Source organism: Primulina tabacum, chromosome 15 (genome assembly GCF_025594145.1).
Source record: "Primulina tabacum isolate GXHZ01 chromosome 15, ASM2559414v2, whole genome shotgun sequence".
NCBI lineage: Eukaryota > Viridiplantae > Streptophyta > Magnoliopsida > Lamiales > Gesneriaceae > Primulina > Primulina tabacum.
This window is the reverse complement of record NC_134564.1, coordinates 12,642,758-12,654,522: the sequence shown is the minus strand read 5'-3', so window position 1 is coordinate 12,654,522 and position 11,765 is coordinate 12,642,758. Positions and strand designations below refer to the sequence as shown.

Sequence of the window (11,765 nt, the reverse complement as noted above, 5' to 3'; positions counted from 1 at the left end):
TGAGCTTTGAGACAAGAAATACAAGGAGTGCCCAACGAAATACCTTAACTCTGGAAAATCCTGCTATCATCATCTTCTGTAGGAAATCGCACCGTCTTAGCCACGCAATCAATAACGGCACGATATGACAATAGCCAGTTCATTCCCAAAATAACATCAAACGCCACCATGGGAATAATAATAAGATCAGCAAAATAGATTTTCTCATTAACTTGTACTGTACAACCTTTAAGAATACTAGAAGGCCATATTTCGTCTCCCGATGGAAACAAAATACTATAGTGGAGGGGTTCATAAGATGGAACAACATTCAAGGAGCGCAAGAAAATTACAGACATAAAAGAATGCGTAGCACCAGTGTCAATCAATGTAATAGCGGCCTTGCCTGAAATTAAGATAGTACCTGATATAAAAGAAGAATTAGGATTTGCGCCTTCTTTGGTCATTGTGAAGATTCTGCCTTGAACCCTATCCTTCCCTTTCTCACCCTTTACTGGACAATTTTTGATGACGTGTCCAACACCTCCACAATAAAAACATCGATTACTTCCAACCAAACACTCACCTGTATGCATTTTGCAACATTTTGGACATACAAGTCGATCATACGCAGGCGGTGGCATAGGAGCTTTCGGTCGATGCTCCTCTTTCTCTTTGCCTCTGAACTTACCCTTACCCTTCCATCCAGATCCTTGGCCCTTAGCAGAAAAATCTTGGCACTTCAACTGTCTTTCTCTTTCAATTTCCTTCTCGTCCAGCTCAGTCATCCTTGCTTTTTCAACAATCTCTTTATATGAAGCAGCTTTAGACATTCGAACGTCTCTTTTAATTTCAGCCCGAACACCTCTAAGAAAATGCTCGTCCTTTTCGATGTCATTGCTGACCAGATATGAGGCAAATTGACACCCCTCTTCGAATTTGATAATATACTCTTGCATTGACATATTTCCTTGCTTCAGTTCTAGAAATTCCTTCACTTTCTGACTTCGAAGATCTCGAGGAATATATTTGTCGTAGAATAAATCTTTAAACTCCTGCCACTTGAGTGCCGAGACATTAATTGATATCTTGGTGGCGTCCCACCAAGTCCTCGTCGTCTTCGTCAGTAGAAAAATGGCATAGCTAACTCGATCTTTATCATCAAATTGAAGGTAATCATATATAGCCTCCACAGCTTTGACCCATTCCAAGGCGACCATGGGATCAGTGCTACCATCAAATTCTGGAGGCTTCATCTTACGAAATCTTTCGTATGCGCCTTCACTACTGGGCTCGGGCCTCACTTGCTCTCTCTCTCTCTCCCTCGCCCTGCATTCTGCATCTGTAAGAGCTGCTGAATTTGATCGCCGTGTACCTTAGCCTGTTCTTTCAGTAACTTGCTAAATTCACCAACCACTCTAGTTGATGAACTATCCTCCACTTCTGGTGCTTTACGTTTAGGCGGCATGATCCTATAATACATATTAGTTTAAAACCATGTTCACACATAACATATCATAATTACTGAGGCTACACATCCATATTATATCAAATAATGCAGGTGGTACATACATACCGAATTGTCGACAGCAGAAGAAGTCATATGTCAAATCATTGATCCGAAAATCTCGGCTCTGATACCACTAAATGTAACACTCGTGGCTAAAACACATAATCAGTGCGGAAGCTTTTAAATATAATTTGGAGAAAAGGTGTTATCTGTGTAAGATTGTAAATTTATGTTTTATCAGAATTAAGTGTTATGCGAAATGTTACGACATTTCAGACAACATGCAGCGGAATATTAAAGTTTATAACATAAATTGACTCTAAATAAATATGATGAAAAAGATTAAATTTGCACAAGTATCGGTGCCTCAGGGCAAAAGTAATCACTATAAAACCAATGAGTTTACACGAAAACAATACCAATAGTGATTATAACTAAAATCAATTTCCTCAACACGTTGAAAAAATAAATTGCTTTCTGAAACAACTAGAAACACTAAAACATAAATAAGAAAGAAAAAACGTGATGCCAAAAACCGGAACATCAAAACACGATCTTCAGCCAACAATTGCACGCTTACGCGTGTTGTCTGCAGATGTCTCCAACAATCACGGCAACATGTGCAACATTACTCTTCAAAAAAGCTACGTCCTTGCGAATTATTTGTCTCTGAAAAACACGACGTGCAAAGTGCACACAATATGAAGCCACGAAAACTTTCAAGCGAAGAGTGAAAAACACGAGAGCAAAAGATCGAAGAAGCCGCCGCAACAATGTCCTTGTTTATCTTATTTATAGATTTCTCTCTCTTACAGTTTATCTCAACAAGAAAACCTCTTACATAAGGAAAGTAGGAGTTTAATTAGGAACAAACTCCTTTTGAACAAAGATATCATATCACAAAAATCTCTATCATAAATACAATATCTAGAAAGACAAAACTCAATATTCCACATAATCTTATCAAGAAGGAAATTAAATTTAAATAAGATATTATTTTAAGGAATAAATTGTTAGAGTAGGTGTCTATCGAGCCAGGTGTTGGCCGAGTGTTCACAATGAAACTCTATGTATAAACAATCTTTATTTTAATAATATCTGAAATTATTGTTTTGGCACATCTTTATCTGCCCATGCTAGTTACATAGATAAAGTCCTTGAATATACAAATAGTAGAAAGAATATGAGATGCTCATATGATTAGTATCATGAAACTCATGTAATACTGTATATTCTAAACAGTTCCTAGTCGATTCAGCTGCCGCTAAGAAGGATATAGGCCGCTCGAGTTTAAGACTAGTATCTGCGACGTGAGTATCATGTTTCATTGGTAGGGGACATTGTGATGTCCGAATATGCAGATAGGTGCTCCTTGTAGAGTGCACTGAACAACCCTCCATAAAGGACTTTCCAAGTGGTTCTCACTTATCGAGTGGAAACGTCCTAGTTTATGGTTGTACACCATTAGTCTTTATGACCCGGGACAACATTGAGACTCTATGTGCTAGCATTGCACTTTGACTTGTTTACCGACTCTCATGGGGTCATCAGGTGGCAAGGTTGGGTGTTTTTTCGAAACATATAGGAGTCGATGCTGTAGACGGGGATTCACCGCTTACCTTCGGGTACGGATATCCTATGTGATCACATGTATATGTAGTATGAAATCTCTGATCAGAGTATGGTGGTAATTATGAAAGGGGTTTCATAGATTACACCATCGATGCAACTACGACATGACACATAGTATCGATTCTTTGACAGCTCTCGATATACCAATAGTTGTCGAATCGGTCGGGATATATGAGATTAAGGGACCGTACTGTACACTAACCATAATAGATTGGTTCTTGCAGGTACTATCATTTGATCCCTAGGAATCATGTAAGCGATGCTGCTAGGCATTTAACATGATTGGTTGGGTAATATCAGACTTGAGTTCTGACGTTCTTATTATCAAGGAGTTGATAAGTAAGAATGGAGCAACTGGGGTATGCTCATATAAGGACATGTTTAGTCCCGAATCACATTGAGATGTGAACCCACGGCTAGTTGTATCATTGAACCATTGAGGGTCACACAAGTGCTAACTTTTTAGATCCCGTTGAGAAGTAAAATAGTTCAATGTGTTGAACGGCTTATAAAGGAGTTTATAAGCGTAAATAAAATAGAAATATGACTTCTAAAAGGAGAATGTAAATTTTAATTTGAGGAAGTGTTCATAAATTAAAAGTTGGTCAAATCAAATAATGTATTTGAAAATTGTGATTTTCATAAACATTATTATGGACTAAATTAAATTAATTCAAGCGTTTAATTAATTAAACACTAGTGGGCCTAGTAAAGTCCAAATAATTAAATTAATTCAAGTGTTGAATTAATTAAACAACATTGGGCCTTGTAGAGCCCAATTAGAAATAATTATTCAACTAGTGGGCTTGAGTAAAATCAAGTAAAGTTTAAATGGTTTCAAATGTGTTTGAGACATTTAAATAAAAGTCCATGGGCCTTGTAATTGTTACAAGCCCAAATAAAATGTGCATGGGAAGGTGAAGAGTTGGGAGACAACTTTTTCCACATCCAAGGCATGGCATGCCTTTGGGATACACAATACATTTTCTCACAACCAAGAAAATCCTTATCTCCCCCACTCCATGCAATGGCCGAAACTTGGTGTTCACTTCTCTCCAATTTTTCTTTTCATTTTGTTGAGGAAACCACACTCTTCTCAATGAAAAATACTCTAATTTTTCTAGTGCAAAATTAAAGTGGTTCTATTTTGTTAGTGGTGGACCTAATTTTGAGCAAGGAGTGCTCAAAGGGAAGCTTGTAGATTGTCATCTTTGAAGAACTTAGTTGTTTGACAACTAAGTTGGAGCCACAATCAATCTTATAAGATTGATAGGTAAAAATCTTAAAACACCCTATGAATGTCATATTTTGTGTGTTATGTTATTTGTTACACATATTGTGAGGTGCTCGGTTTTGTTTTCTTGTTGAAAAACATTTTTTACAAAACTTCCGTTGCGCAACGGGGCACCGTAACAGATCCCATTTCATAAATTATATCTTGAAATTCAAGATTATTTTTCCTTTCAGCCCCAATCAGTTTCACCTGTATTCTCTACGTTTCTAATAAATTTAAGTGACGACAATGTCAGTGACAACTCTGAAAGATTAATTGGAGTGACAAAAGCATAATTAAAGATGAAAGAAACTAATACATTTTTCAAATTCAACGTACAATTGAAGAGCAACATCGCGAGTTTTTGAATGTTTTGAAGCAAAGAGATGCCAAAAGACAACAAAACTATGATCTTCAAAACATTAGACTTGAATAAGAAGAGAAAAAAGAGAAGATATAGTTTTATACAAGGATTTAAGCAAAATTACAGATCCAAATTTGTTTGATTACACTAGAACTCGACAACAGAAAATTTGCGAAAAAGACTTGAAATTGAATGTCGAGATACCGACAACTTTGGATCTTATTTCGAAAATATTGAAGGATCGGAGTCTGATTTACCTAATTACTAAAATCTCTTTTTATGTTTCGTTGTTTGTTAACGTTGTTTTGTGATATTTGTCGTTTGTCGTCTGTAACTTGTGTTATTTTTAGTGCATTAACAATTTAATTTGGCTTTTTATTTTTGTAGTAATTTAATATAAAATTAAAATATTGAATTTTTATAATTTATACTTCAAATTTTTTTAAAAATTAATTTAATATTGATTAAAATTTAAAATAAATTTAAAAATTATATTTAATTAAAATATAAAATAAATAAATTAAACAAAAAAATTTTAAAATGAAAAAAAAATAATAAAGGAAAAATTTGTGGCGCAACCATTGGAGCAACTCTTATTGTGGAGTTGAGTTGGAGCATTTTTTTGGCACCATATTGGTACCATGGGAGATGGTCTAATATTCTCTTTCTATATTTTTGTTGAAAAATGCGATAAATAAAAAGAAAGCTTATGATACGGATTTATTCTCAACCAACAGCTGAAGATGATGAGCACCGCCGCAACCGTGGATCTGTCGCTGCTCCGCTCTGCATCAGTTCCTCCTCAATTCTCGCCGGCGGTCGAAGTCGGAGGAAAAAAGCTTGACGCAGCCTGCACCGCTGCTTCTCCTTCAGGCACGAGTTCACATTCGCTCATATCTCACACGTTCTCTATTGATTTTGCCCGTACTGTATTAGACGGACGCGTTTCCTGTACTTTCGGAAGGCGAGAGCTTTTGTTCACTGCAACTACCTCGTTTCTCTTACCTGCTGCCAATGTTTCTGCCGCTGAAGAGTAAGTCCAGAAGCCGCTGCTTTATGAGTTCTGTATTATTTTAGCATGAATACAACTCACGTTTATTTGTTTTTGTATCCTGATTGACCTCACAGTTTTGGTTTTCAGTGTAAGTTTCCACTTGCAGGAAGAGATCAACAAGGTACTATCCAAGGGCAATGCAGCTGGTTTACTTCGTTTAGTCTTTCACGATGCTGGAACTTTTGACAAGGATGAGAACACGGGTAGTGTTTGAGAGGCTTTATATTTCTGTCGATTTTATTTGACGGATAGAGTATATGTTATTCGTTTACCCATGAAAACTTTTGAATTTGTATTTGGTTCCCGTCTCTCATACCCAAATACTTGTAATTGCTGTTGAAATTTTGGTGTATTGTGGTCTGAAACGGAGAACCTGGAGCTTGTAGCAAGTCATAGTTAAATCGTTTGAGATCTGGTAAATTAATTAATAGAAAAAGCTGGTTGTGATTACTAAATTACTCTGTCAGAGAAGGCTATGATTCCACTGGTAATGGGAACTCATCTCCCTCGAAATCTCAGGTCAATTTGTCTTTTCTCCTAACTCATTTACGTTATGTTAAATCCATAGGAAATAAACACCTTTAGTACATCCTACTGGTGTGAGTGTTGCAGCAAAATTGTATCGAAAAACATTATGGGTTTTTCCCGTAGGGGAATAAACCAATATCCTCTTGTGAGACAGCTTTCAATATAAAAAAGAGGTCCAATTATTCCGATTATAGGTCATACGAGTGTAAATCATTCTTTCACGGGCCTAATCACAAAATAAATTTTGTGTGGTCTATGCAAAATTACTATTTTGGCATCCTTTTTGTCCCATTCTTCTGATCTGCATCTGTTAACAATTTTCACTAGCAGCTAACCAATTTTATTTCAGGTGGAATGAATGGATCAATAATTTATGAACTAGACAGACCTGAAAATATAGGTCTTAAGAGGTCATTGAAGGTGAACCTCTCTCCTTTCTATTTTATTTTTCCCTTTCTTTTGCTAAACATTCTCCTTGTATGCATGCTTATCAGGACTTGCTGTTATATGGTTTATCACAATACTCTCACTTGTTTATTAAGTTTGAGATACTTTTTGGTTTGACTTGTGCATCCAGCCTGGTTTAGCTTTTATCAGCATCTAATTTTTTAACACACAAGTGGATACTTGGTTGTCTAGGTTCTGGAGAAAGCTAAAGCTGAAGTGGATTCAGTAAAACCAGGTTTTTTTATACATGGCTATGAGATTTATTAGCTTTAGCAGCCACCACGTGGACACCTTACAACCCCTCAATTCTCGGTGTACTTTTAGTATCATGGGCAGATTTGATAGCTGCAGCTGGAGCATATGCTGTTTTAATATGTGGAGGTCCAAAAATCAATGTTGAGCTGGGAAGAGTAGATGCCATGTAAATTGCTCCTCTCTTTTTTACACTTAGATGAAGTCATCTAGCTCTTTGCTGCTAGGGGAATTTGGCTGGGTTGCCAATCAATAGCTAACCACGTGCAATGTAGAACAGCGATAGTGTAAATTGCATAAAAAAATTCCAGTCCAAGATAAAGTTGGCATTAAATATTAAATTGAAATCCAATCTTATGATGAGACAATATCTATATGAGTGCCCTTGATTTGAGATATTTGGTATCATTTAGAGGCATCTGGGTATTCTAATTGGTGTGTACCACACCATTTTTGTAACTGAAAAGTTTTAATTTGCCTGATAGGGTTCCTGATCCTGAAGGGAAACTTCCCGAAGAAACACAGGGTGTTGCTTCCATGAAGCAGAGCTTTATGAGAAAAGGCTTCTCGTGAGAGTTAATTTTTGACTTTATAGTTTTTCTTTACCCGCTAGCACTTATTTCTTTACCATGTTTCGAGTAGGCGTGCAAACCATATTTTCGAAAATGTGTGCATTTTGCACTCATTTATATCGCTTTGCTGTAATTTTGTACCATTATACTTTTGAAATTTGACATCCACTTCCCTTGTTAATTTACGCCCTTACGTTTTGAAATGTCTATATGCAACATATTGTCTTGTCTGCGAAATTTGTGGTGGGCATTTTGCCTATCATGTTGATCAATCTCTTCCTCCGTACCAGTTGAATAGACTTTTCAAGGGTATTGTTTTGACTATGATTTTGGATCTCGAATTGTGAGTTTCCTCGTTGAACTTTGTCTGTACAACACCTTGAATTCTCTGGAATTGTAAGTTTTTCGTCGAACTTTGTCTGTACGACACCTTGGATTCTCTGGTATCTGATAAAAACTCAGTTTTTCCTTGTCGTGTTAGAGAAATTGTTGGATTAACGAATGAGAAAGAAGGGATCATACAAGTTATTCCGTATTATGTTAAGTAGTGGTCTTGATTCTCGAGTATTTGAATCAAATTATGATGCTTGTACATGCCTACAACTTATATTTACATTTTTCGCGTATTGATTTCTTGGTCATGCTGTCATGTGGAAGTTATCTGTGTGTTTTTATTGATAGAACCCGGGAACTTGTTGCGTTGTCTGGAGCTCATACCCTAGGAAACAAAGGTTTTGGAAATCCAACAGTGTTTGACAATTCTTACTATAAAATTCTTCTGGGAAAGCCGTGGTCATCATCAGGTTACTATAAACCTCGAGTACCTACCAACTTTAGCATGATGTGATTCTCTCTGTTTTTCATCAAAGTACTAGTGTATTACACACCCCTAACTCATATGAAGCTCAATAATGATTAATTTCATGGATGTAAGTCGTTCCAAAATGAGCATGTTTCTCATACGTGCAGATGGGATGTCTAGTATGATTGGCCTACCCTCAGACCGTGCACTTGTTCAGGATGACGAATGTATGAGGTATGCTATGCCACATTGATTAACTTTGTTTTGGTCTTTTCTGCTGGGATTTATTACTGTGGTAATTTAATAAATGAGAATGGGAGAAATTGGGTTAATAAAGAAAACTGGCTTAGTATATTTTTAGCATGGGTAAGTGTGGTTTATACGGGTTCACATAATATGACCCCAAAAGAGAATTTGAAGCGCCCATCATAAAATACATATATCCTAGAAGAATTAAGGTTGATAAGGTGGGGTAAAGATGTGATCGTCGGGGTGAGGGGTAGGGACCTGCGTTGGGGTGAGGGAAATTGGCTGTTTTGTCTCAATAGGGACAACTCATGGCTTAATTTAGTAAGGATCTAGCATCAAGAGCTTTGACCAAATCTGCGTATGAGAGAGATGATTCCATGGTTTTAGCCATTAAACATTGGAGGCCATACTTACATCCAATATCTGGGTATGACACCATTTGAGGCTACCTATAGGAAGGAGCTGCGTATTTGGTAGCTGAGGTGGTTGAATGCTCAGAGAAATACATTACTCGCGGGTGACACTAACTAGTTTCTCTTATAGTTGTTATTTATGTGCTTTGTGATTATATTGGCACCCTTCAACTTAAATGCTCCTAAATCTTATTAGTGGGTTGAATATTCAATGGTCAACGGTGGTGCTACTTGCTCTATGTTGTCTCAGGCATTACGAGCTAGAATCTAGTTATTTATATTTGTAAACAAAATAATTAAAAGAATTCTCTGCAATATACATTGGAGTTTGATCCAATTTTTTTCCCCTGTTTGGCAACAGATGGATCGCCAAGTATGCCGATGACCAGAGCTTATTTTTTGAAGATTTTAAGAATGTCTATATCAAGCTTGTGAACAGTGGTGCAAAGTGGAAAAGGTCAATGTGAATCGTGAGAAAAAGCAATCATATGCTGTTGCAGACGCTATGGATCTTTTTTTGGTCTTATTGCTGAAATAATAACAATTGTCATGTTTGAGGTGAAGACAAAAGAACTTCACGAGCAAGCCTATAAACAATCTCATTCGTCGATCATGCCATGTGTTGTAATAAGATGAAATAGGAGACGCAAGAAGTTCGTGGGCGTCCAAAATTAAAGCACCCAAAGGATCATGATCTTCTACAAGATGTGTCATTACTCGAACCGCTTGTAAAGAATCCGAGAAGATACAAATATTTTTGAAGTCATATGGCACACAAAAATCCAAACCAAAAAGAATCGCAGCCAGCTCTATGCCTTTCACCGACCTCGCATGTCCGATGAAATCAACCCTTGCACCTAAAACAGCCCCCAGAAGTCACGGACAGCTGCCCCAACACTTGATTGATTTCTTCCACTATCGAAAACCGTATCCACATCCAAACACAAAGGATTAAAACTAAGGGGATCCACCCTTTAACAGATGAACTCGCAACTGGAGTGTACAAACCAGTAACAGAATAATTCAACACTGGAGGTTTCAAACAAATACTCGTTGACTAAGCTCTGTCAAAATTATCTAGTACATAGATAGTCCAATCAATATTAATATTTATCTTATGGCAAGACTTAATATGCATTCTTTTACAAACCTCATGCCAAGTTGTCCAAACAATCATTGCAAAAACACCAACATCCTTTCTCCCCCATTGTTGGGTTATCGTAGTGTCACGCTGCAGTGTTTATGAGGCATTAGCTGTGCTTCTACCCAAATTTGTGAAACTGACAACTAATAAATGGTGGTGGTTCATTTCTATATGAATAATTGCTGATTTGGCATAGGTAGCAGATATTTCTCAGTACCATTTTCTGAATAATTTCGGAGTATGATGATGAGTCAAACTGTAGAGTTAGCTTAATATTTAGAATTTTCGGCCTTTTATTATTACTAGTTAAAGACACGTGCGACGCACGTGAAAATGCATTTCTATTATCAATAATTGTTGTTAAAAAAATGAGATCAGAAGAGACTCATTTACAAAAAATTATATATTAATGATTTCATGCTATATTAGTCGATAGACAATGAGTAATGCTACATGTGCAACCAAATTTGTACAATAATTCTTACAATTCAAAAAAATCAATAAAGAAATTTCATTTATTAAAATCTCATTATAAATTAAATATAAAATCTCATTAGTTAATAACAAAATCTCACGATATAATTTTTATAAATATCGCAGTACGATATATTGGTTGTACCTTTAGCATTATCCGTAGGAAATTCAATGTAATATAATTTGTACTACATGTATTATAATATGAGTGCAAAAGATATTTGTTTAAAAATTTTATGTGTTATAAATATAAGGTTATTCTTAATTGGAAGGATTTCAAATCCATGGATTTCAATACATTCAAATGTATTTTTGTTATTTTAGAGAAGTAACATCATATACTTCAAATCCACTCATTTCATGTTTATATAATAGTATTTCATGTTAATTATGATATTTTTCAAGTCCACCCAATAATAATGTTATTTGAAATTTATTTTAGTTATATAAATAATAATATGTAAATAAGTAATGTGTGGATTCAAGATTTGATATATTGTTTTATTGTTGACAATAAAATTATAATTATAATCCATAAATTTGAAATAAATTTATCCAAGCGCAATCTAAATAAATTAATAATTGTTGAAAAATATAGTAGTAATAAATATTATAATTTTGTATAAATTAGACATTGGAGAAAATATAATATAAAATTGATATCATAATAGTTATTAAAATTAAATTTGAGAGAAGGAAAAAGTATAATACATAACGTTGCCCACTTATTTTACCACGTATTATTGATTTATGAAAAATAAAAATATAATATAGATAATATATTCTAAACCTTAAATTAATTATTGCGTCAAATGTTTTCTTCTTTTATATTTTCAATTTATATTGCTTTTATGATTTTTTTTTGTCATCAGTTTTTCTACTCTGTGAAAAAACAATATTCTCGCCATCTTCATTAGCAAATCTTATGAGAAGAAATGTATATTCTTCTCTATTTGATAGCCTCTACAAATCTCCACACAAATTAAGTGTTTTGTAGGAAAAAAAGTTTGTTTCATCAAGCAAATAAAACCAAAGAATTTTGTTATTTTAGTATTCTACAAATTATATTTAT

The 11,765-nt window shown here is 35.2% G+C and overlaps 2 protein-coding genes across 3 annotated transcripts; one reads left to right on the top strand and one right to left on the bottom strand.

The window, feature by feature from the left end:
- Positions 1 to 44: 44 nt before the first annotated feature.
- Positions 45 to 1,235, bottom strand: LOC142525879 (uncharacterized). Its single transcript, XM_075630165.1, has one exon. It carries the CDS (start codon positions 1,233 to 1,235, stop codon positions 45 to 47), a length of 1,191 nt encoding a protein of 396 aa, XP_075486280.1.
- Positions 1,236 to 5,418: 4,183 nt separating this feature from the next.
- LOC142526579 (putative L-ascorbate peroxidase 6) lies at positions 5,419 to 9,760 on the top strand. Of its 2 annotated transcripts, none has more exons than XM_075631068.1 (9): positions 5,419 to 5,791; positions 5,900 to 6,015; positions 6,690 to 6,760; positions 6,980 to 7,022; positions 7,112 to 7,208; positions 7,525 to 7,608; positions 8,293 to 8,431; positions 8,581 to 8,647; positions 9,437 to 9,760. In XM_075631068.1, exons 1-8 carry the CDS (start codon positions 5,502 to 5,504, stop codon positions 8,596 to 8,598), a joined length of 858 nt encoding a protein of 285 aa, XP_075487183.1. In that variant the 5' UTR covers positions 5,419 to 5,501; the 3' UTR covers positions 8,599 to 8,647; positions 9,437 to 9,760. The 2 variants fall into 2 exon arrangements, with proteins under 2 accessions (XP_075487183.1, XP_075487182.1); XM_075631067.1 differs by having other exon boundaries at positions 5,422 to 5,791; positions 8,293 to 8,414.
- Positions 9,761 to 11,765: the final 2,005 nt, after the last annotated feature.